General features: G+C 49.0%; 2 protein-coding genes and 1 pseudogene across 3 annotated transcripts; all 3 read right to left on the reverse strand.

The window, feature by feature from the left end:
• Nucleotides 1-450: 450 nt before the first annotated feature.
• On the reverse strand, nt 451-16,844 carry RPS6KL1 (ribosomal protein S6 kinase like 1). The gene is given in 11 exon segments (XM_077123062.1): nt 451-1,058; nt 1,297-1,392; nt 2,696-2,778; nt 2,907-2,996; nt 3,593-4,186; nt 5,914-6,046; nt 6,357-6,404; nt 14,286-14,327; nt 15,209-15,333; nt 16,573-16,816; nt 16,818-16,844. Coding segments are annotated over 11 exon segments (1,593 nt in total). The 3' UTR covers nt 451-947.
• Nucleotides 16,845-19,721: 2,877 nt separating this feature from the next.
• Nucleotides 19,722-21,980, reverse strand: LOC143652009 (casein kinase I-like). 2 transcript variants are annotated; one of them, XM_077123066.1, is made up of 2 exons: nt 20,608-21,980; nt 19,722-20,571 (listed from the first exon to the last, which is right to left on the reverse strand). In XM_077123066.1, the coding sequence occupies exons 1-2, from the start codon at nt 21,575-21,577 to the stop codon at nt 20,564-20,566; spliced, it is 978 nt and encodes a 325-aa protein (XP_076979181.1). In that variant the 5' UTR covers nt 21,578-21,980; the 3' UTR covers nt 19,722-20,563. The 2 variants fall into 2 exon arrangements, with proteins under 2 accessions (XP_076979181.1, XP_076979179.1); XM_077123064.1 differs by having other exon boundaries at nt 19,722-21,980.
• Nucleotides 21,981-24,498: 2,518 nt separating this feature from the next.
• LOC143651398 (solute carrier family 25 member 32 pseudogene) lies at nt 24,499-25,448 on the reverse strand (annotated as a pseudogene).
• Nucleotides 25,449-25,860: the final 412 nt, after the last annotated feature.

The following is a 25,860-nucleotide window of genomic DNA, read 5'->3' on the forward strand; positions in this document are numbered from 1 at the left end:
TAGTAAACAGGATGAATGTTGTAGAGAGGACTCATAATGGGCACAGTTTGCCCTGCCTGCCTTAGCTTGGAGGCCAAATCGTGGTCTCCCCTCCATCCCATGGGTAGGAGGGGAGACCACATCTGTGGGCCAGCTGGGAAAAGAAATTCTTTATTCCAGTTTCCAATTTGCTCTAAGTAACAGAGCTGTGTATTTTCCCCCTTCTTTCCCCCTTATACTTTTTTATTTTTCTCCCTTTTGCTCCTAGCCTTAAATCACAAGATGAGGGCTCATGGACAGGAGTGGGGATGGATCATCCCATCTCTCACCTCATTCTAGCCCTGCACTACTCACTTCTCTGCTTCCCCAGCCTCCCCACCCCCTGCAGGAAGAGTCTTTGGCGGAAGAGGCCACTTGTTGCATGGCTAAAACGACCAACCAAGACAGCCCTGGTTTGGGTTGATTGAGCCAGTGGATCAGTGTCCTGGGAAGAGTCTGCAGAGGTAGTATCCCAATGGGAGCACATCATGGCAGATGAGTGAATTGCAGAACCTCATGGTCAGATGAGCAGGTGGCCAATAGTTCTGAACTGATGCAACACAAGGCATCTTTTAGCATAAGTACAGCATCTAGCATGGCATGGCACAGAGATTTTGCTCCAGAAATCTGTAGACTGATGGGTGTAGGGGTCCGAGCTGCTTAGTAGGATGACAGCTCACTGCCCCTCCCCCTCAAGAGTGACTAGAAATGGCCTCTCCAGAAGCTGTCTGGGGACTCTTGAGACTTTTTCTGGAATGTGCCTAAAGATGATTACTTCTGAGGTCCAAAGGAGGCAGCCGAGTGGGAAAGCCAGGCCCTGCATTGTGTATCTGCAGTCCACTGATTAGAGAGACAGATCTGAGTGATGTGTGAAGAGAAGAAGGGAAATACAGACTGAGCCAGCTGCTTCCAGCCCCTCTCCACCCCTTTTACCCCACCAGTTTGCTCCACCGGATATTACTGAAAAAAGGGTGGGACTTGAGTTTGCTGACACCGCCTCCTCCAGCACCCAGGCGCCGGCTGGGATCAAACTGCAGCAGCTGCAGAGAAAGATCCAGTTAGCACTTCAGGCAGGCCTTCTCCATAGCCACCATTCCCGAGGCATGGGCAGATCTCTGGGTATGCCAGTCACCTGTGGGTTTGGGAGGCTCATTTCCTGCCAGTCCACAGAATTTCCAGTTTTACCCTGGGTGATGGCCACCAACATATAGAAACATGCCCCTATCACCCTCCAACCCTGCAGGTCAGGAAGCTGCCTCCTGACCGGCGGCCCCTCACCTCAGTCAGTAGGGAGGCTGCTGGGCGACTGAGCCACTGGGGCAGGTGCAGCTGAGTGTGGGCCTGGATTCCTGAGGGGTGATTCTGTGATAGTGCCTGGGAAGACACAAAGAGGGGCCTCTGAAGAGGCAACCCCGGGAAAATCTGTACACTCCAGTAGCTGCCAGGATTTTTTCCATGTCACATCCAATGGGAATGATGATGATGTTTAGTTGCTTTTTTTTTTAAGACTCTCTTGTATGCCAGGCATACATTAGTCTTAATTTCCACAACACTTCTCAATGTAAGTATTAGTGTCCCCATTTAAAGAATTGAAGCAGGGACTTGTTGAATTCAGAGTTTGAACTCAGGTCCCTCTGATTCCAACCTTGCTAGAAGCATCACTCTGGAGTACAGTGAGGGCAGACACTCTTGGGAACAGCATTGGCACTTAATCTCCTTATAGAAAAAGAATCTCCACGAATTCCTCATTTGACAGCAGGCCGTGGCCTGCTACCGTGGGTCTAAGGTAGAGCTGAGGCCAGAGAAAAAAAGCAGGACTTCACAGCCCAGGTAAAGATGAACTGCATTGCTAGGAGGAAATCCAGGAACCCTGGGCCAGAGAGGAGGTGAGAGAGCCCCCAGAGGTGAGAAACTCCTCGTGGGGATATTGGCACTCAGGGCTGTCAGAAGACCTAGGCTCTGGGATGGCAGCAGTCACCCAGCAGGGAGCCAGGATGGACTAGTCAAATCTGGATGTCAGGTCACTCTGCACACATTCTAGCCATTTCCTGCTCAAATGCAGTTTGGCCTCTCCCTTGCTTCCTAACCTAACTGGCCACAGGTGCTGAGCTGAACTCATCTGGGAAGGGCAGAAGGCAGAGGCCACTAAACTGAGTAAGGGTGTTTGCAAGGGAACCCTGAGCTCCTGGCCAGCCCAGGCTGGACAGCACAGCAGCTGGCTAGGATGAATGAGTCCCTCTCTTCCTCCAGCCAAGAACTTATGGTTACAGCCCAGAAAGGAACAGGTTGGGAGGAGTGAACAGTGGGGAGAGGAAGCTGGGGGGATGATTCACTGGCCTCCAGGGAAGGAAGACTTTGTCAAATTCCACCCTCCAAGCCCAGGTGCCAGCCTGTCTTCCAGAAACCTGTGACTAACCCAACCCAACTCTCAGTTACATATTTTTGACAGTCTCATTAGCTAGGAGCCACTAGTGGGGTGGGGGTGGGAGTGTCAAGTCTGCCCATGGCTGGGGTGAGGGTACCTTCCAGTGGCAATAGGGGGCAGGGGAGGGCAGCTGTGTCCAGGGCTTGGAGAACCAGGAAGCCTCGGCCCGGACACTGGCTGACTGGAATAGGCCTGCCCATCTACACTCTGTGGCTCCCACCCAGCTTGTATATACTCTGCCCAGCTACTTACCATTCCTGTCAGCAGTTCATACAGAAGAGACCCAAAGCTCCACCAGTCACAGGCTTCAGTCAACTCAGAAATCCCACCTACCTCTGCATGAACAAAAACACATGTTCCAGCCTCAGCCTCACATTCATTCTGTACATTCTACCCAGGTCCATCTCCAGCATCCTCAGCCCCCAGGCCCAGCCAGAAAGATCCAAGTCCCCTCCCTCCTTGCCTGGGGCACTGTATAGGTTGTCCGCAGCTTCCCTGCAGCACTGAGGTTCCACTTCTGACCACTGGCCAAAATATGTGAGCCGGATGTGACCTCATCCAGAGAGGGATGGGAGAAGAAATAAGCAGGGGCAAGAACTGAGGTTAGCCATTGTTTTCAGCAGGTGACATGGGGAAGGGGGAAGGGGAAAAGGGGAAGGGTGTTCCAGGGCTCCCCACAACCCAACCCCTAGTCAGGAGCCAATGGCTGAGCTGAGCAGAGCCACCCATGGGCATGCATGGCCTCCCTAAGGCCGTGAGACCACTGGGTATTCATAGAGGCTGCTGCCCTAGACTCATGGGGCTCCAAGCTCAACCTTGGCCAACAAGACTCTGGCATAGTCCTATGTGAAATGGCTGGAGGGAGGTAGTGGGGTAAAGCAGATAACTTTCATGTCCCCTTTGGCTTTGAGGCGTTCTTGTTCTGTCTTAAGACTTTTTCTTTTTTTTTTAAATACATGAGCGGGCACCGGGAATCGAACCCGGGTCCTCTGGCATCGCAGGCAAGCATTCCTGCCTGCTGAGCCACCGTGGCCTGCCCTTTTTGCCAGCTGTTTTTTGTTTTTGTCTTAAGACTTTTGAGGTCTCCAACCTGAGGGGTACAGTAGAGTGAGGCAGCCTGCCCCCTCCCCCCAGGTTTAGAGAACCTACCTGCCTGGTCCAGGAGCAGATTTCGGGGATTGAGGTCCCGGCACAGCACCCCCTGCTGGTGTAGTGCTTCCAGTGCCACCAGCATCTCGGCTGCCCACTGCTTCACTTGCTCTTCTCTCACACGCCAGGTGCCAGACCTCCAGCTGGTCCCATCTGCTGAGGGGCGGCTCTGACCTCTGCCTTGGCCACAGGCCCCCAATACCCGGCCAGCCCCCTCACGAACCCAAAGGAGCCCTTGAGGGAGCTTGGTGTCCAAGCTTTGATGAGGGTCCTGCCTGGCTTGAAGGGGCAGGTGGCCACTTGGGGCCTTTGGAAGGTCCAAGGAGGAGGGAGCATTAGTTCTGGCTGTGGGTTCATCCTCAGCCTCTCTCTGGGGTTTGACAGGTAGAGTCTCCTTGACTGGAGGAAGGCTCTGAGAAGTCCTTGGAGGCTCCAGGGGTACTCTGTCCTGCCAGTGGGTGTGACCCAGGGGGAGCAATGCTGGTGTCAGGAAGTTAAGGCAGGAATTGAGCCGAGCCTTCTCGGTGGAGCCAGACCTGAGCCCAGACTGCTGGGGACGTGCCTGGGAGAGCAAGTGGGACCAGAGCGTGCCTCCTGGCCAGACAGAAAGAGCAGCAGGCAAGATGACAGGGAAGAAGAGTGTGGACACCAGGCTCCCTGTTTCACTCCTGCCTCCCCCCAGCCTTAGAGACTGCTGCCTTCCAGATGTCCTGACATAGCTCAGTCTCCTCACTTCTGCTCTCATCTCTCGGCCTAAAATGTCCTGTCTCCTCCTCGTCTCACAACATTTCCTAACACTCCCTGAATACCAACCCTGGGCTAGGAGTTGGGGGCAGAGGTTACCATGGCTGGGAAACAGACAGTAGCAGGACCTGTGAGGTCTGATGCAGAATGGAGTGCCACCTCCTTCCTATAGCATTTTTCAATGACCTTGGTGCACTCTCCTTCCCAAGGACATGATGTCTACTTTTTTGTTTTGTCATGCCCTTCCTTCCTCCCTCCCTCCCTCCTTCCCTCCCTCCCTCCCTCCCTCCCTCCCTCCCTTCCTTCCTTTGGATTATAAGTTTGGCTATGATTTATTGAGCACTTACTATCTTAAAGTCACTGTGTTAATGACAAAAGCAACTGCCATTGATTGAGCACCCATGTTATGCGAGTCCCACCCTTTCTCCCGGGCTTGTCCTGCTACCTTTCCACATGCCAGGCTGTCTTCACAGCTAAATGAGCAACTTCCTACCAGGAAGCTACAGTCTGGCTCCACAGTCTCAGCAGGTTTGTTCATGGAGTGAGGGAAAAGCCGAACCAGGGCTGTAGGGGGAGATGGACCCATAGGGGTGACTTTTAGCCTTTGAGGCTACAGGCAAGGTCAGAGGGGGCCAGAGAGGAGACAGAGAAGGGTGGCTGAGAGAGCAGTCAGGGTCCTGGGAGGCCTTGGGGCCAGAACAAAGAGCAACCGGGCTAGAGTATTATGTTCTCACCATTCAGATGGGTAGAGGCTATAGGGAGGCCTCCCTGGGATGCCCCAGTTCCTAGCCTAGCACTCACTGGAGAAGAAGAGAGTTGAGCATGGGTCTTGCCAGGTCCCATGGAAGTCTTGTCCTCAGACCATTCCCTCAGCCCAGGCCTGAACCTCACCCCACCTTGTCTCTGAGCCCCTTCCCTGCACCCCCCCCCCCACAGGAGCCAATCAACTGTTTCCGTCTCTGGTTTCAGGGTACTGGGCCTGCCCTTTGCACCCCAATACTTCTTGGAGGCTTAAAAGACTATCCTCATTGGGGCAGGGAGACCCAGTCCCCAGCATCCAGAACAAAAAGTACCTGGCACAAAATAGGTGCTTAATTCCTACATAAATATAAATTAGTATTAATGTCCTACGGGTGCTCGGTTCTCCAGTACTCAATGTATTACAAATATTTTTTAGTGAGAATAGTATAATGGCATTTAAATGAATCTAAATAAAATACAGGAAGGCCTGGCATGGTCCCATGACCATATGTCCTCACCCAAGGATATGGATCTTATTGAAAACAAGTCATCACAATAATAGGTGAGAACTACGTGACCCGTTCCCATTCCTACAGCTTCAGTCACCACCATCCTGTGTTGCCACATTGAGGAGTTGGCACAGACCAGAAAAACCGAAAGGACCAAGACTGGAGGGAATGGTGATAAAAGGAGCAACAAATGCATACATGCTCTCACGACTTCCCAGGGTGCAGACATCATCCCCAGGCTGCCCTCCTGCCTCCTCTCGGCACCACACTGAGATCTACCAGAGCCCAATCCCTGAAACTGCTCTCCAGAAAGGCTGCCCCCCTCACCTTGCACAGGCTCCAGGTACAAGAATATGGAATCCTCACTCACAAAGTACCGCAGCAACTTTACCATGTAGGGGATGCCATGTGGGATGATGGTCAGTCGCTCCCGGCTCACCACATGGCACCTGGGCAGACTCTAGGGAGTGGGTGAGGCAGGCAGGTCAGCGAGGAACAGGCCAGAGGTGCTGTTGCTGCCAGGGGGCATCCTAGCTCTGGCTTCAGAGGCAACTGGATGAGGTTTGGGAGCCACCCTGAAGAACAACTGTACCTTTGCCACTACTCCAAAGTCCAGGCTTGGGCCCTCACCCCCACTTCCCCATCAAAATCCAGGTCCCTCCACCCTCTGGGACGAGGCAGCATGTGCGTGTGTGCAGGAGGCATAACCTTCTGATGCAGGTTCTGGGTTGGGTGGAATGTGGAATGGCAGGGGGTTGGGTGGCACTTGCCTTCACCACGAAGATCCCTCCAGTTGCTGGGTCCTGGACCAGCTGCACCTGCCAAGATCAAGGAGGCACCAGTCAAGGGACATGCCAGTTTCTGGGACTCCAAGACTGCAGCCCTAGCCCCTCAAGGTTACTCCACCAAGGTCAACTCACTCCAGGGGCAGGGTATGGAGGGTAGGCCTTTGTGGTACAGAAGACATACCCTCCTAGGCTGACATCCATTCAGTCTTGCTAATCTACCCTTGGTAGGCCTGCACATCTGTGCTCAGGTGTCACCTCCTCCAGGAAGTTTTCTTCATCCCTCAGGTTAAGCTGGGGGCCCTGATCCGTCTCCAGTGCTCTCTGGCCTCATTCTTAGGGAAGTCTTATAATGCTGTGACTGACTTCCTCCTGAGTGTGGCTCCAGGTCACCCCTGGGCCGAGCCATGCCCCAGGAGCCTGCAGGCATGCCCCTTAAGTCTTTGTCCCTGACCACCTCACCCCATTCTTTTAAATAAAGTTTTTATCTCTGAAGACTGTCTTTGAAGAGCAACCTTCCTTTCCCATGCTGGCTTTGGTCAGAGGGCCTGCTCGTCAGGGCCTGCTAGGTCAGGGCTTCTTTTGGAGTTGTATGGGCAGGGGTGGGCCACAGCCACAGGAGGGGGCATGCTGGATGCACCAGGCAGGTAGGCAGAGGATTCAGACCAGATGAGGGGCATGTGGAGGCAAGACCAGCCCCCTGGACAGACACTCCCAGGGAGGGCTGAGCTGGGCTTAGGGTGGGGTTAAGAGTTGGACCTCAAGGTAGTGTCACTGGGCAGTGGTGATGGCTGCTGCTTAGGAAGAGAAAAAGGCAAAGGGCGCTGGGTGTGGTTTTTGAGTGAGATGACTTCTCTGAACCTCTGGTTTCTCATCTACCAATTATAAATGCCCACTGTCCCTACCACGCTGGTTTATGGAGGCCATTGATGGGAAGGCAGTTTGTGACTTATAAAGGCCATGAGAATGTCAGTGATCACATTTGCCAGGTTACATCGCCTCTCTGAACCTCGCTCTTCCCAGTAAAGCAGGGTCATGCCAATGCTTACTTCAGCGGGTCATTAGGAGGATTCTCTCAAAGCAGGAATTCATGTCCTTAATAATCAACTGTGATTTTTTTTTTAACAAATGTTTTTTTTTTTTTTTTTATCACATATCAGCTGTGATTTTTATTACTACAATCATAAGGGGAACTTCGCATGGCTATAGAACGCTTACTCTGTGGTAGGTACATTACATGGATCACTTAATTCCCATGACTCTACCAGGTGAGTGTTATTAGGAACCTATTTTATTGATTCACTTTATTGATAAGGAAGTCAAGGATCAGATAGGTTTACTGCTACAGGCCCACTACTAAAAAGTGGTAGAGCTCTGGAGGATGCTAGAGACAGAAGGACTTCACAAATGCTGAACTAAAGAAAAAGAAAGACAATCTCCAAGATCATGTAGGAGATTTCCCTCCTGGACCTACCAGCCTGAACCCCTCCTCTCACTTGGCTCCACACAGCTCGGGACTTGCACAAACTATAGAGCCCCTAACAGTGGTGACTAACAGTAACTCCATACTTATCTAGGCACAGGACCCTAGTCCGCAGAGACCCATCCGCTGAGGAGTGCCTCATACTACAAGACCCCCAGAGGGTGGGGTTGGGGCCGGGGGGGTGGGGAGGAAGAGAGACTGCAGAGAACTGTTGGCAAGACACCCACATGATCTGGCCCTTTCACTGGACCACTTAAATGCAAAATGGACTTTTCTGGATTGATCCCATCTGTCCCCAGGATGGGACACCCTAATGGAGGAAGAAACCAGAGAAGAAAAGCCTCAGAAGAAAAAAAAAAAAAAAAAAGGAAAAGGGGGAATTGAGCTGCCATAAGATAGGACAAGTCCCAGAACTGAAAACTGTAAGGAAAAGGGGGCACTGAGTGAGGGAGAGAATTTAAACAAATCATAGGAGCTGGGAAGAAAATTCTGCACAAAAACAGAACAGAATAAGATTTCTGGAGAAGGACCAGAGGAAAGGAAGCTGGAAAAAGTGCAATCTTAAAAATTGTACCACATATCCAGGGAAAGTAACAAAGAGCTGAGAAAATCTGAACAGTTAAACATGGGCTACTCAAAAGGTCAGACTATGTTGGACCAAGCATCAAAGAAGACCATTAACTCAATACCAATCAATAAAACCCTAAACAAAGGGGAGAAACTGACTTTCAGAGTTCAAACTTCAAAATAATCAGATGCCCAGACATTTGCAAAAAACTACAAACCATACTAATAAACAGGAAGATATGACTCAGGCAAGGGAAATTAAAACTTCAGAGGAGACACAGAATTTGGAACAACTAATCAAAGAACTTCAAACAAATCTCCAAAATCAAGGAGATGAAGGAAAATACATATATAGAGCTAAAGGATATTAAGAAGACTGTGCGCATAAAGATTTTAAAATATGAAAAGAAATATTATGGGGATGAAAGGTACAATGATGCAGATCAAAAATACACTAGGAGCGCAACCACAGATCTCAATAGGCAGAAAAACCGATGAGTGAGAGAAGACAGGATAATTGAAATCAAATAGAAGAACAGATAGAGAAAAGAAAAGAGGAAATAATGGCTGAAAATTTCCAAAATCTTATGAAAGAAATATACACATCCAAGAAGCACAACGTACTCCAAACAGAATAAGCTCTAATAGAGCTACTCCAAGACACATACTAATCAGAATGTCAAATGCCAAAGATAAAGAGAATTCTGAAAGCATCAAAAGTGATTTGTCACATACAAGGGATCCTCAGTAAGACTAAACGCTGATCTCTTGTCAGACACCATGGAGTTGAAAAGGCAGTGGTATGATACATTTAAGGTATTGAATGAGAAAAACTCCCAGCCCTCAATTCTTATCTTGTAAAACTGTCCTTCAAAATTGAGGGAGAGCTTAAAATAACATCATAAACAGAACTGAGTTTGTCTTGCTCTACGAGAAGTACTAAAGGAAGTTCTGCAGGGTGAAAGGAGACAAGAGAGAGTGGCTTGGAGTAGTGTGAAGAAATGAAGATTTTCATTCAGCAGTGAATTATATGTGAATGTGGCTTAAAAGGGGGAAGTTTTGGTCATGTATATGTTCCTAGAAAAGAAATTGAAAGGTAAAATATAGGACTGTACAACTCAGGGAACCCTATTGTAAACAAGGAACTATGGCTAAGAGCACAGGTATAAAAATGTCCTTTCCTGAATTAAATGTACTAATGCAAGGCGAAAAATAATAGAGTAGTATATGGAGAAAAATACATCCTAATGTAAACTATGGACTAGAGTTAATAAAACAACCATAATATACTTTCATCAATTATAACAAAGGTACCATGCTAATGTAAAATGTTAATAACAGCATATGGGAATACTGTATTTCTTTACATGATTTTTCTGTAAACCTATCTTCTCTAACTAAAAGAAATTAAAAACAAAAAAAAGATAAAAAGTGGTAGGGGCAGGATTTGAACCCAAACAGGCTGAATCCAGGGCTCTGCAGACTTAACTAGAGCTAGGGCACAGCCAGGTGACCTTGACAAATGCCTTCCCCTCTGGGCCTCAGTTTCCCCATCAGTAAAATGAAGGTGGTTGCCATGCATGCTGAGTGAGGACAGCAGAGTGAGCTGTGCTTTCCAACCACCAGAGGTCTCTCCTCCAATGGAAACAAGACATCGTCCAGGAGGGTCGCTTCTCCTAGACCAAACTTGTGCAATGTTAGAAAGAGAAAATAAAACTCTGGGGACATTTAGGAGAAAAGAGTTTCCCACAAGTACTGACACCCCTCATAATTCCCCACTGTCCCTTGCCAAGTGGCATTCCCCACCCCCTGTCCTGAGCAAGGCCCTCTAATTTCATTTAGGGGAAAAAAACAGCAGTGACGACTGGAGAAACTATATCTAAAACTTGATCCATAGACTGATAACAAATGTGTTTTTAAAAAATTACTGAAATCTCCTTATCTACCAAGAAAGAAGCAGGCCAAAACATTGACAGCAATTCTCTTTGAGTTAGGGAGTGTGGGAGGGGGATTTTTTTCTTTCTGCTTTAAATTCCTTTCCTTTTACTATACCTCAAAAGGGTGCAAGGGGGGCATTTTCCTATTAAATCAAATGCAAAATTCCCTTCCTCTTTCGCTTAACAGTATGGGAGACAGAGCACTGGCTGTGTGACCTTGAGCTAGTCACTTGACCTCTAATGAACCTCGGTTTCATTACCTGTGAAACCACTGTTAAAATGCAGTCTTGTATGTAATGGAGAGGCTGGAGGGAACTGCCCGAAAATGGAGAGCTGTGTTCCAGTAGCCATGTTTCTTGAGGATGATTGCATAATGAAATAGCTTCCACAATGTGACTGTGTGATTGTGAAAACCTTGTGTCTGATGCTCCTTTTATCTACCTTGTCCACAGATGAGTAGAACATATGGAATAAAAATAAATAATAGGGGGAACAAATGTTAAAATAAATTTAGTTTCAAATGCTAGTGATCAATGAAAGGGAGAGGTAAGGGATATGGTGTGTATAAATTTTTTTTCTGTTTTCGTTTTATTTCTTTTTCTGAATAGATGCAAATGTTCCAAGAAATGATCATGATGATGAATATGCAACCATGTGATGACATTGTGAATTACTGATTATATATGTAGAACAGAATGATCAAAATAGGAATATTCGCGTTTGGTGTTTTTTTTTTGGTATTTAAAAAAATAAAATTTAAAAATTTAAAAAAAGAAAAAAGCAGTCTTGTGCAACAGGACCTTCTACCATAGCAGAAGTGTTCTAGCCGCACTGTCCGAGATGAGAGCAATGTGTGGCTATCGAGCACTTGAGATGTGTCTAGTGCAACTGAGAAACTGAATACTTAATTTAAATTTACATAGCCTTATTTGGTTAGTAGCTATTGCATAGGACAGCACAGTATAATGCTTTTTTTCCCCCAGAGTGGCGGTGAGGATAGTTACAACAGCACTGTAAACAAGAAATTGCCTTCCGAATGTCAGGTGAGTGCTACTATTGGCAAGATGAGGGCAGTTCTCTGTGCCCATGCTCACCTTTTGAGAAAGGGAAATGTACTCTAAAAACTCAACTGAGTTTTGGAACACGGATACAAAGCTTTGGTGAATCACATTAACGCTTATTTTAAAGAAGCACGAAGTATCAAAATTCTAGGAGGACTCTCTTCCTGGACAAGCATGTCCAGGTTTAACCAGATTCTCAAACTCTAAGGTCCATGGGAGCCAGACACGTGAGCGAAGTGGGCAGGGCAGGGCCGGTAGCAAACCAGGGGCTCAGCTATCTATAGCAGGCAGCTCTCTACTCCAGGCAGCCATGTGGGAAGGTGAGCCTGGCATTACCAGATCTTATGCCTTTTCTGGACTTTTATATGAAATCTGCCAGTTTTTTGTTTTTGTTTTTTCAACGGGCAGGCACCGGGAATTGAACTCGAGTCTCCGGCATGACAGGCGATAACTCTGCCACTGAGCCAACGTCGCCTGCCCCAAACCCGCCAGTTTTTAAACATTGGTAACTAATTGAAAAAAAAAAATTCTGTGTATGAACTGAATAAAATAAGATTGTAGTCTAATTTCAGCCTGGGGAGTGTCCGTTACAACCTCTGATTCAAACCTCCCTCTGATGTGAATTGGACGGTCTCCCCCCACCCCAAGCTCAGCAAATACCTGGTTACCCCTCCCAGGGCTCCACACTGCTGAGGGCAGACCCTTGGGCGCGCTGATCAGCTGCCGACTGAGACCCTGACCCACCCCCCATGCTGCCCTCTGCTATCCCTCCCAGCCCTGCCAGCATCTCTTCAGCCCCTAGAGAACCCTTCACAGCCCAGGGAACCCTCACAACTGTATACCTTTGGAGGCACTTCTCTTTCTAAGCAAGCCTCCTGGGGCCTTGGGACTGTTGCTGGCTGCCACCATCCCTCCTGCCCGGATCCGCCTGGGCAAAGCTGTGGAAGGGTTGAGGGGCTGGGAGGGTTGTTGGACAGACATCCAGGCCTGCCTCAAGGACTTGCGTCCAGTGGCTGGAACCTCTTTCCTAATTTGGGGAAAATGGCATTCCTGGCTTAGACATGACAGAGAGAAAGAAAGCAGGACTTTAGGAAGGAGATTTGAGTGCCCAAGAAAGGGTGAAAAAGGAAAAAAGGGCACTCTCAAAACATGGTTGGGCTTGGCCTTAATTTGTGGCTCCCCCCACCCCACCCCCCACAGGCCTCAGAACAGTGGATTCCCGCTCACCAAATGAGCATCCTAGAGTTAGACAAATTTGAGGATTTGTGTCATGTACCTCCCTCTTGGAGATTCAAGGTACTTTTGCATCCTAAAAGCCCTGAGAACTCCTAGGATTGAAAAACAAAGTAACAGCTCTTAACTCACTGTTTCCCAAACTTACTTGACCTGGAACCCCTCTCTCCATAGTGACCTGTGGTTCAGGGATCCCACCGGGGAATGCAGGTATTGGTCAAGGGCAGGCTGCAGCCGAGCCATGCAGACAGTGCAGCTGGGGGGGAGGCCAGCGCTGCACACTGCAGCTGGCTGGGCCTTGCACTGAAGGTCTGGGCCCTGTTCCAGGAACCTGAGAGAAACATCTGGAACAAGGCCCTAGGGACGAGAGGCCCCCCACTCACCTACCCACTAACTCATGTCACTGTATTTAGAGCCCCCAAACATTTATTAAGTGTCTTGGTACATGACTTGCCCCCAAATGACTGCATTTTGGTTCCTAGACTCTACCCCACTCCCTGCCCCCATGAGGGGAGGATTCTCACTTCACTTTACAGTTGAGGAAACCAAAACTCAGAGAGGTGCAGGGAACAGCCCATGGCCACCCTGCGCCCCGCCCCTCAGTCCATACCATCTTCCCGGGTGTGGGGGGCACATGCTGTTCTTTTCTCTATTGGTTCTCAGACCCATCAAAGACACGGGGCCAGATTTTAAAATTACAGATGCGTGGGTTCAGCCCTAGATTCCGACTCAACAGGTCTGGGGTGGGGCCTGGGAATCTGTATTTTTAGGAAGCTCCACAGCAATTCTGATAAACAGCCAATTTGGGAAGGAGTGGCTTTAACCACTATTCAAATACCCCTGGGTTGGAGGCAGGAGGGGCTCTAATCCCATTTGAATAAACGTTTTTGTCCCTCTGATTCCCCCAACACTACTGAATGTTCCAAGTAAGGGCTGGGGTATCATCTCCTATCTTCCTGTCTGCTCCAAGTTGGGGAAAGGTGGGGGCGCCAGCAGACAAAGGGCAAAGTTGCCAAGGCTCGGAACAACGTGCGGGCAGTTTGGGCCCTCTGCAGGTCAGGTCTCTGGAGAAGATGACGTTGCAGCAAGTTCTCAGCTGGGCTGGGAGGAGAGGTAGGGCGGGGTGGGGAGAAACTCTTGGCTGCAGGCCGGGGTGCGGAGTGAGTGTGGGGTGAGGGCCTGTGGGAAGCGGGAATTGGGAGTGAGCACTGGCAGAGTGCCCTGGGCACAGCTTCCCCTGTGATTTCTGTCTCTTATCTTCAAGGGAGCAAGTTTTCTATGAGTCTGGAGGGCTGGGAAGAGCTCACTGTCTGCCCCGGGGCCTGGTGTGGTCTGTGTGCGTGCTGGGGGGAAGGAGGGGTTTTGGGGGGCCTGAGGTGGGAACCACTGGTCCCAGCTGCTGTTCTCCCTTGTGACCCTCTGACTCCCTTCTAACCCTCCGGTGGGGTGGGGGCGGGGGGGGGGGACTCACATTCTCTCTCCCCACGGCCACCCCCAATCACACACCCCGCCTCCCTCCTTCCCCCGGGGCCCCCACTCACCTTGTCGATGACCCCGACCACCCTGCAGCCCCTCAGCTGCTCCAGGGCAGAGCTCAGCGTGCGGATGGGCCGGAGCCTCAGGCTGCTGAAACCCTGGGGAGGAGACAGGCCACGTGCAGCCTCAGGACGGAGCGCTGCTCAGCCACGGCCTTCCTCCCAGCAGCAGGAGGGGGGACCTCTGGCTGTCAGGACAGCAACAGGGCCGCACGGGGGCGGGGCGGGGTACAAGCAGACGCCCACTCACAGGGAGAGACCCTGGTGGGACAGAGGAGGCGGCCTCATCCACCAGGGGAGCCCCCACTGCCGCAGGGTGGGCAGGCTGCCACCGCTCAGTACCCAGCAATTCTCCAGAGAAATCTGGGGGCTTCAGAAGGCCTCTCTCCAAAGCCCTGACCACAGGAAGCTGGTGCTCCCAGGGTGGGGGAATAACCTGGAACATGCAGGGTGCAGGGAACATCAAACAGGACATGCGGCCCGGGCACCTGCTTGGGAACAACTAGCGTCACACGACACAGACACTCTAGGAGGAGACACGGCCTGTCCGTGCACGCCTATGGGCACGAAGAGGTGTGCGTATTCCACCCTCACTGAGTGCCGCTGGGTAGGAAGAACCATATGGAAAGAGTACATGTGCATCTGTGCACGCACGTATTTGGGCGTGTGTACCCCTGTCTGCTCCCAATACTCACTGCATGCCCATTCACAACAAAAGCAGAGCAAAAAGTGCACACCGAGGGTGGACACACACGCATGGGTAAGGAACCACGTGCAAAGCTGTGGCGATGGATGCATGTCAAACACATGATACAGGAAGTGAGTCCAGCCTGGAGGATGATTTGGTGAGTGTTTGGAAAATGAATGCACCGTGGAGGGCATGTGAGAACGCGGAGGCTGGAAAGAGAGGACAGAGGAGCAGCCCACACACCGGCCAGGCTGACGCGGGTCATGGCGCCCCACCCTGCAGCCCACTCCTTAGGGCCCACTTCCTCTCAGCCTTTGGTGGGGGTCTCCTCACCGTGCCAGGGCTGGCCCCACTGCCCGGCGTCCTCTGCAGGTGGCAGTTGAAGATCTCCTCGGCCCGCCGCAGGTACTTGGTGATTTTCAGCTTTACTGCCTCACATCGCTCCTTGTTGGGGTCGACTGGGGTGGAAGGGCAAAGGTCACCAAGGCTCACCCCCCACCCCCCAGCCTGCCCTATGGAGGACTGGGGCCCTAACTCATGTAGCTTGCCCTCTGCCCTCTTGTCTCTAAGGCTGGTTCCCCAGAGTCTGATCCCTGATCTGTTCTCAAGCCTCTCCTGCAGTGGGGGTGGCAGTGGGGGCCAGGGGAGAGGGAGGAAAAGCAACATCCAGGAGGAGGTCGGGAATCCTGGGCACCACTCAGCCGACAGCACTTGGCCATTGGCACCCACCAGCTCACTGGCCGCACCACAGCCTGGGAAGAGATGGGGTGGGGATTTCCACCACTATTTCTCAGACCAGGAGACAGAAGCCCCCAGAGAGCACTCCTTCTCCAATCTCTGACACCCAGTGAGAAAAAGGCCAAAGAGAGAGATGTCAGGATCAGAGAGCAAAGAAGCTCTGGGCCTTGAGGGATCTCTTCAGCAAGAGGGGACATGGGTGGCAGGGCCCTGCTCAGCTTCCACCCCAAGCCGGGCCGCCAAGGCCCTTCAGTGCCTCAAACCCTCTCCCTCTCACCCTCTCACCTCCAGTTACTACGACCCTCCTGTTCTCTCTCTGGAGCAATACTTGGCCCTCCAGTGGGTCCTCAGGCCATCTGATCTTCACTACCCGGATGAGAGCTTTAACTTCTGGACAGTACCTTTGCCTGCCCGGTCTGGCCTCAGTTTCTCTCCTCCTGTCACTTCCCCCTCATTGCTCCTCTCACTGGGACCCCGTCCGCAGTTAGAATGCAAGCCCCCTGGGGGCAGGAGCCCACCCAGCGCCAGGGACAGTCAAGTATCGAGGTCAAAAGCACAGACTCTGGACTCCAAACTGTTGAAACCTCAGCTTTGCTGTTGATACCTGTGGAGCCCTGAGCAAGTTATTTAATTGCCCTGTGGCTCAGTTTCCTCATCTGGAAAATACGACTAAAAATAGTTCCTGTGCACTTGGAATTACTGTAAGGCTCAAATAAAAGAGCTCAGACAGGCAAGGCCCTTAGAACAGTGCCTGATACAGACATAGAAAGTGTGTAATAAATGCTAGCGGTTACCACCGTCGTTCAGGGAGGCCCTGCAGGCCCTGTCGCACGTCTGGCTCACCCAGCACGAATGGACAGACGGCGGGGGGGGGGGGGGGGGGGGGGGGGGCCTGCCCCGGCCGCGCCCCGCCCCGCCCTGTCCCTGTCCCTGTCCCTGTCCCTGTCCCGCGGCCGCACCGTGCACTCCGCGGAGCAGCGCGTCCACGCCGTTCTGGTAGTGGTTAAAGGCCGCCTCGTAGTCCTCGCTGACGTCCCGCTCCAGGGCCAGTCGGATCTGCGAGGCAGCGTCCACCAGGTAGTCCTGCTTGGTCATGTCGGGCGCCCCCGGGGCCACCCGCTTCAGAATCTGCTGCAGGGACACGGGGGCCTGGGTCCGGGATCGTGAGCAGGGCTCAGGCTCCAGGCCGGGACCGGGCCGGCAGCGGGCACTCGCAGGCCTGCAGGCTCATGACCGCCCTGCGGCTGGGACCTGGAACGGACCAGCGCCTTAGGGGAACCCGGCGGGAGCAACACCCCTATCTGCATCCGGGTTTCCTCCCCTGAATGTGAGGGAGACCGAACCTGCACCCCAGGCCGGGCAAATCAGAGCTAACGCGGGGCGGGGCCCCTCACTGGGCTAGATGCTTCCTGCGTGGCGGCAATAAGAGCATACTAACAAGGGTTGGGGCTCTGTTTCCCTTTCAGTTCAATAAATATTGCTGAGCACTGGAGCGCGCTGCCTTCACGGGCCTTTACAGAGAGCTAAGCCTGAGGGTGGGGCCCTGAGCTCAAAGGCCATTCCTTGTGTGTTCCCTCTTTCCCGGATGAGCTCCTCATTTATTCTTTAGGAATCAACGATGGCACCTCCCTGCCACAGAATGGACTGCCCCTGCTTTACGTTGTCCCCCTTTGTCCTCCGGTCATTGTAGTCAGTGAGTAAGGGCCAGGCACTAGCTGGGCCTTAAAGCCTGTTGGCAAATGAAATGATAGAGTGGCAGACGCAATGCCACCCAGAGGGTCTCCACAGGGGGATGGAGTGAGACCAGGGACGGCAGGGACCGCCTAGCTCCAGGGACCCACGGCTCTTGCCTGCCTCTCTGAGGAGGCCAGGAGACCATCTAATCTCCGAGGACCCGACAGCAGCTCCTCCTGAGTATGTGTGACCAAGTGGTCAAAGAACGGTGGCTGCAGAAAGGAAGGGGCCCGGAGAGAGGCCAGCGGGGCTCACTGCAGCCACTGCACCTTAACTCTCTCAGGCCCCACTGGGAAGGGGCAGGGACAGAACTCCCGACCGTTCTGTCTCCCGTGGAGAAAGGGGAAAGGAGAACAGGATGGGAGATAGGGGAGGGGAACCCACATCCCCAAGGCATTGGGAGCTGCACCCCGACCAGGATGCGGAGGGAGAGAAGCCGCACCCTCCCCGCTGCTCCCAGCCAAGCGGGTTCGTGCTGCTCTGAGGACTGAGCTCCGGGGTGGCCTCGCCGAGTCAGGGACCACCCCATCGGGCGGCGCGTGCAGCCCAGGCGTGCACGGTGCCGGGTCCCGCGGGAGGCCGGGCGAGGGAAGCCGGGATGGGGCGCATGAGGGGACAGGCATCCTCGCCCGGGTTTGATGACGGAGCAGGAGCCGGGCAAACACCGTACCTGCTCGAGCCAGGAGCTCCGTCTGCGCGCAGGCCAGATCTACCCTTGCAGCCACCACCCGTCCGCCCGCACCGGCGACCGAGGACCGGCGATTGCTCTCCGCCTTCTAGCCAGGTGCAGGTTTCCAGCGGGTGCAGCCGCGGCCACTGGCTGCAGATGAGCTCATCCTCCCCCGGTAGAAGAAACCACCAATCACCACGCGGCTGGCTCCTCCCGGGCCTTAACGCCGCAGCTTCTGCTGTGCGCCGTGCTCGGGGGCGGCGGCCGGTGGGAGGCAAAAGGAGAGGGGTCCATAGTGGCCTAGGGACAGAGAGGGGACCAGTGGGGGAAGCGAAGGAGGAAAGGCTGCTTCAGAAATCTAGACCGACTAAAGAACACCCATGCCACTTCCAGGACTTTTCTCATTCATTCACGTCTTGCATTTATTCACCTACTTCATAATTAGGCATTGAGAGACTATTATGCAGGAGGGACTACACGCTGAGATAACAGAGGTTAACTAAGTCTCTGCTCACTTCCTCGTGTATTTAACAGTCTAGCGAGGCATTAAACAGAAATCAAAACAGTTGGTATTTTGTTTCAATTGTGATACCCCCTGCAGGTCAGACAGAGGGAGAAACAGCACAAGGGACCCTGCGAACCGTTTCAGGAGGATTGGGGGTTCTGAAAACTTTCCCCCAAGAGGAAGTGATATCTGACCTGAGCTTCAAAATCAAGACCTCAGACCTCATATGAACCCTTCATGCTGACCGGGACCCCACCCGCCTTAGTTAGTCTGCTTACTCTCCCTTCCCTAGATACCTATTTCACACCTCTCTTCTTCCTGGGTTCCCACCATCTCCTCCTGCATTCTCAGTCCCAGCCAGAGGCTTGCTTCCTCCTTCACTTGAAAGCATGGAAGCTCAGACTCCTACCCAGCCAGGCATCTCCCCCACTGGTCAGCTTAGGCACCAATCAGCTTTATGCCCCATCAAAGGCCAACCTTCCACTTGGGCATCAAAGCCCTCCCCCTCACCTACTCAAGGACACTGCTCCAGCAATTCTCCCCTCTCTCTCCTTCATTATTAATTTTCTGCTCTCATTGGATCATTCTCATCTGATAGCAAACATATGCTGTTCTTCCATCTTAAAAACTAAACAAAACAAACCAAGAAACACTCTTGGCCTCACCTCTCCCTCTACCTACCTACTTCTCCCTCTCCGCAAGGTTTGCAGCAAATCTCCTTGAAAGAAATGTCTACACTTGCTGTCTCCAGTTTGTCTTCTCCCACTCTTTCTAGATCCCACTCTGATGAAGTTTTCTTTTTCTTTTTCTTTTTTTCTTTCTTTTTTTTTTTTTTATGGTCAAACCCTTTAATGCTTTAATTCTTTTTCAAAATCAGTCCAGCTGTTAAGTCAGTGGCAGCAGGCGTTACAATACCAAGTTCTGGCAGTTGCAGTACTAAGTATTATGCCTGCAAGTCATTTAAAAAAAAAAAGGAAAGAAAAGAAAATGAAAGAATGCCTTTCCCCTTCAGATGATTAAAAAAAAATTAAAATAAAAAAAATTTTAGGAAAAGTTCTAACACTATATCTAAAATGATTTGCAAAGGATTATTACTTAACAAATGGCTTGAAGTAGTCTATTAAAAAATTGGGGAGACTTTGATTCCATGAGTCAGCAAGGCATTTTTTGTTTAAAAAAACCTCATTTCCTTACAGAAACAGTTTTTAGTTTTTAATGAACTTGTAAACAAAAAGCTCCCATTTCAAAATAAAAACAAAATCCCAGATCATATAGATGTTTACAGTGATTACATTTATCTAAGCAACATACATACATGGTTCAATTGTAAGATGTTAACTAAATCTCTGTGACAAATATTTTTAATACCAAGAACATTATAGAGTTAATGCAGAGTCCTAAGGATAATCTAGTAGTCACTAAGTTTTTCTTAAGTCTTCACTTTAGATGCTGTTATTTCTAGCACAGGTAAGCAGGCAGTCTTTCATATGCTCAAACACTGGAATCTTTGGTTGCTACCATATCAGTTGGCTTGCAAACAAGAAGCCAACCTTTTTAAGAATGTTTTAAGTGAACAACTTGCAAACTCTAGGGATGGAAAAACCCTAAGAATGCACAATTGTGAGCGTTTACAACCATCACAACTGTGGCTGAAGACTGTTCATGCCGTTCTTCTGAAATGAGATCTCAAAGCAGTATAGTTCAAAATAAAGTTTTAACAAAAAATTGGCATATGCACAATTTTTCCACCAATTTCTGTGTGTCAACCATTTAAGTTAACTTTTCCACTTGAGAAAATGCAATAGAAAACTGGACACCATGTTTCACTATCTCAGTTAATATTCACAATTACAGTGGCTACAACTCAGGATACAGCACCACCAATGCTGCCCAGAGCCAGTTTATACTGAAATTAAGTTCTTTACACCAAGTAAATGGTTGTCCATAACCACTGGCTAGTGATATGAACTAAAATTTCTAGATTTGGGGAGAAACAAATGCTGCTCCGATCATCTGCTCTGCTTCTTCTGTCGATTCATGCTTAGAAACCTTTCATGTTACTCTTGGTTTTGTCAGTTTGCTTGCCTGTGGGGGTTTGGGCCTGCTGACCCTGCCCACTGGAAGAGGCTGCCTGCTGTGCTGCTTTCTGCTTTAACATTGTCCAATCAAATGTGTAGTCATATTGGTGATTCAGGGTCCTGAAAAGAATACGGAATAGCTGCCGCAGATACATGTAATCCGGGGCTTCCTCAAAGCGCAGCCCACGACAATAGTTTAAGTACATAGCAAATTCTGCAGGAAACCCCTTACATAAAACCTCAACAGGAGTGGACATCTTCTTTTCACTAATCTTTTCATACTTTTGTTTCTTTGTTGCAGCCTTTAGCCCTTGCCACGGCAGGCTAGTTCTATTAAAATACATCAAGACATATCCTAATGATTCCATGTCATCTCGGCGACTCTGTTCAATACCAAGATGTGCATTGATGCTAGCATATCGGGCAGTGCCAGTGAGATTTTTATCTTCTCTGTATGGTATGTGTTGCCTTGTCCTGTTGTCTCTGTACTTTTTGGCCAAACCAAAATCAGTAAGGAATAACTTATTACAGTGACGCCCAATACCCATTAGGAAGTTATCTGGTTTAATGTCTCTGTGTATAAAATTCTTTGTATGCACATATTCAATTCTACTGATCATCTGGTCAGCTAACATAAGTACAGTTTTCATTGTGAACCTTCTTGAACAGAAATTGAAGAGGTCTTCAAGGCTGGGTCCAAGAAGATCCATGACTAGTACATTGTAGTCTTTTTCCTGCCCATACCACCGTATGTGGGGGATGCCAACCCCACCTTGAAGAATCTTATAGAGTTTGCTCTCGTACAGCAACTGGGGATGCCTGGCCTTCTGAGATTCTAGCTTCACTGCTACTTCCTCGCCGTTGGTGATGTTGATGGCCAGATAAATGTCCCGGAAGGAGCCAGACCCGATCTTCCGTACTAGTTTATATTTTCCTCCGACAATGAATTCGGCCTTGGAGCCACTGCTGCTCGCCATCCTGAGAGACGAAAATGGAGGGCTGGGGCCAAGCCCCAACACCTCTGGGAGGAGGACAAGGGCCTCCGGGGCCCGTCCACGAATCAAGGCTGCGGAGGAGGGCGGCAGGAAATGGAAAACGGAGACTCTTTCTCGACGTTATAGGGCCCAGAATCGTCTGAAGGGAACCTGATGGCCGTCTCTCAGTCAGGTTCTTTTTGCCAGGCCGCAGTTTGTGAGCGGGCTTTCGTGGTAACCAGGCTGGGCCACTTGTTTCTGGGCAGCCGCTGCTGCCTCGGTTTCGCGGCGACGTCGCGAAATGAAAAAGGGGCGCGGTGAGTTAGGGCGGCGCTACCGATGCCACCGCCGCCGCCGGCTCCCGCCCGGAGGAACCCCTGTCACTCCGCCGCCGCCGCCATCTTGTTCCTTCCAAGTTTTCTTTTTCAATGTCCCTCTGAAACTGCTCTTTATCAAGCTACCAACGAACTCCTTGTTGCTGAACCCAATGGTTGTTTCTTGGCCCTCGTGTCACTTGACCTATCAGAAGTATCTGACACAGATGGACACAGCCTCCTCCTGAATACTTTCTTCTCTAGCCTCCAAGACCCCACACTCTATTGGCTGCCTCCAGCCTCCCTGGCCACCCCTACTCAATCTACTCTGGTGGCTCTTCCCACCTTGCCGATTTCTGAATTTTGGAGTGTCCCAGAGCTCAGTCTTTGACATCTTTTCCCTTTCCTCTCTCTTCATTTTCTTGATGAGGGATCATGCCTAGTCTCATTATTTTAAATATGATTCTTCCATATAGAGGTGAATTCTGTTGTTATATGTCTTAGCTTTATCTTTCTCCCAAACTTCAATATTTAACTGCCTACTTAACAATCTAATATCTCAAACTCAACAAGGCTACATAAAACAGAACTCTTCAAAGGCAATCCACAGGTGCACAGATGGCTCAGTGGTAGAATGTTCACCTTCCATGCAGGAGACCTGGGTTCGGTTGCCGGACCCTGCACCTAAAAAAAAGAAAAAAGACAATCCATAAGATGAGAGAAAATATTTGATAATCATATATATATAATCATATTTATCATAGACCCTATGATAAGGGTCTAGTCTCCAGAATATATAAAGAACTCTTATAATTCAACAATAAAAAGACAATCTATTGTTTAAAAATGATCAAAGGATTTGAATAGCTATTTCTCCAAAGGAGATATGCAATGGCCAATAAGCACATGAAAAACTGCTCAACATCATTAGCCATTAGGAAAATTCAAATGAAAAACACAATGAGGGCGGGCCACGGTGGCTCAGCAGGCAGGAATGCTTGCCTGTGATGCCAGAGGACCCGGGTTCGATTCCCGGTGCTTGTCCATGTTAAAAAAAAAAAAAAAAAAGATCAGATCTGGAGAAACTGGAACCTTTGTATATTGCTGGTGGGTATGTAAAATATTTCAGCTGTTTTGGAAAACAGTCTGACAGCTCAGCAAAAAGTTAGACATTCAGTTATTATGTGTCCTAGAAATTCCACTCCTAGATATGCACCTCAGAGAATTGAACACAAAAACTTTGATACAAATGTTCATAGCAGCACCATTCATAATAGCCACATGGAAAGAACTCAGATTTCCATCCACAGATGAATGGATAAACACATTGTGGTAGATCCACTCAGTAGATTATTATTAAGTCACAAAAAGGAAAGAGCTACTGATACATGGTACAAAATGGATGAGAGTTTTTTTTAAACCACAATATTTGTTGTTTTATTTACAACAAATAGATGGTAGTTGCAAAAGCATTCATAGATGTGTATGATTTTAAAAAGCATAATTATTTTTCTGGCACCCTTTTAGATTTCACAAGAAACCGACAATGATTAATGACAGTAAAATCAATACTGTCCATTAAGGCAATTTGTATCTAAACATGAATTTGAGCAACCAATGTAAGTTGATCGTTTAATTTGGATCTGGATCCAGATATGCCAAAGTTAAGTGAATCTTACTCTACTTTATCAAAGACTGTTTCTCATTTCCACACACTTTGCCAACAAACATACCTCAAACATTCCAGTATCTGTATAAGGAACTCTATTAGCTCCTCTAGTAAGTGATTCATAGCCATACGTGCTAAATAGCTGGATCCTAGAAGTTCAGATTTTATAAATTTAAAGTACACTGAGTGTTTATGCAAAAAAAAACAAGAACTGGATCCTGGACTACATTTTAAATTATGGAAGGAGCCTCTGAAAAAATTAAATATTAGTAATGAAATAATAACAGATATCAAATATTTCTCAAAGTACATAACCTTTCAGTTTTCTCTAACAAATACTTTACAATTGAATTAAAAGTAAAGCACATTGGGTGGGCCACGGTGGCTCAGCAGGCAAGCATGCTTGCCTGCCATGCCAGAGGACCCGGGTTCGATTCCCAGTGCCTGCCCATGTGGAAAAAAAAGTAAAAAAAAGTAAAAAAATTAAAGCACATTTATAGCAGATTCTTTCTTACCCAAATCGAAAATGGTCTAGATTTGGGGCGATGCATTTTCAGTAATCATTAAAATTTAATTTAACTTTTTAACATACAATGACATTCTTATAAGAACCCGACTTCTTACTACTGCACAGTGGTCATTTTGATAACCAGTTCAGGCAAATGAGTTTAGAAAAAAGCAGCAAATTCATCTAAATCCATGTAGCAAATGTTGTAAAGCCGCATCCACCTGAATAATGAAATTAACAAATTTATGAAGCTTTACAGGCAATGTCTGTTTCAACATTGTGCTAACGGCAGCCATGTGAGGCTCAGGTAGCACCATAAATATGGGAAGGCAAAAAAGCAGAAAAACATTGTGAGAATGTAGCAGTTCTTTGACTTCTAATGGTTACAGATCAGTTTCATTATGAACCATGTATTCTTGCAGTATCCTGAGTCTTACATTTTAAACACAAAAGAACATACTGCTGTCTTGGGGGCAACTATACTGGAATTATCTTCTTTTAGCTTACTTTCTCTTTTCTCTAAGGTCAACAAAAAATACAAGATATTTTCTTATACCACAGAATTATTACAACAGGCTGGAGTCACTCTAATCAAACTGGGGGCAATTCCTTTGTAAAACCCACCGATGCCTTTTTCCCTCCACGTCTTTGTGATCACATCCAATACACCCTTGTAAAAAATAAGCTGATCCTGAAGTGGAGCTCTCACAACTTGATACGGGTATGCTGCTGCTACAGCAAATATTTTGGGTAATGCTGCAACAGACGTATAGTCGACTGTGCTCAGCTGGGCTCCTAGTAATCTGTTGATATGCTGGTTGTACTTCAATTTCAGCAACTCGTGCCATAAACTGAAGGGCACCACGTGAGGTTGCAAACAGCCCAGGAATAAATCCCTTTTACAATCCACGCACACCTTCATACTTATCTATTTTCAAAAGTGCATCAAAGTGCATTACACTGTCGTTGTGCCGAGTTAACATCACCATCTTGCTGTAACATAAGGTGAGTTTTTGCTACCCATCGTGGGTTTGTAATGAGAGGGTCATGGCTCCAACTTCAGCAGCTGAGTCCAGGTATTCCGTTGGCTCTAACTTTGCAGTCCTTCCTTCTGTCTTACATAATTTGATGGTATTTTAAAGGAAAAAGTAGAGTCCCCCGGATAAACCTGCACCCCAACACATTTGGGGTTACTCCTTGGTAAAGTTCCTCAAGTCCATCTAGTTTCCAAATAGTAGTCAAGCAATGCAAAATTCCTTTATATTTTGGTCTCGGTTCCAATCCATCCCTCACAGCCAAACGGAAGTTGGCGAGGTGGGCGCGGACGCCACCGCTCACTCCCAGGGCGGACGCCACCGCTTACTCCCACCGCAGACTTCTCATTCCCGATCCGGAGCAGCAGAGTCGCAAAGCGCGAGCCCACTTCTTGGGATTCTGGCACCCCAAATGGACGAATCTTGAAAACGTTACGCTCAGTGAAAGAAGCCAGATTCAAAAGGTCACACATTGCATGATTCTGTTTACGTGAATTGTCCAGAATAAGCAAATCAGTAGAGACAGAGAGTCGATGTCAGGAGCTGGGGGAGAGGGGAAATGGGTTATGGGATAACTTCTTGGGGTGATGAGAATATTCTGCAATTAAATAGTGGTGATAGTTGCACAACCTATAAATATAATAAAACTATTGAATTGTGCATTTTAAAAGATGGATTTTATGGTATGTGAATTATATTTCAACAAAAAATGTGTATCATAGTGTAAAAAAAAAACTAAACTCTTGTTCATCCCCCCAAAA

Source organism: Tamandua tetradactyla, chromosome 12 (assembly GCF_023851605.1).
Source record: "Tamandua tetradactyla isolate mTamTet1 chromosome 12, mTamTet1.pri, whole genome shotgun sequence".
In the NCBI taxonomy this organism is placed as follows: Eukaryota; Metazoa; Chordata; class Mammalia; order Pilosa; family Myrmecophagidae; genus Tamandua; species Tamandua tetradactyla.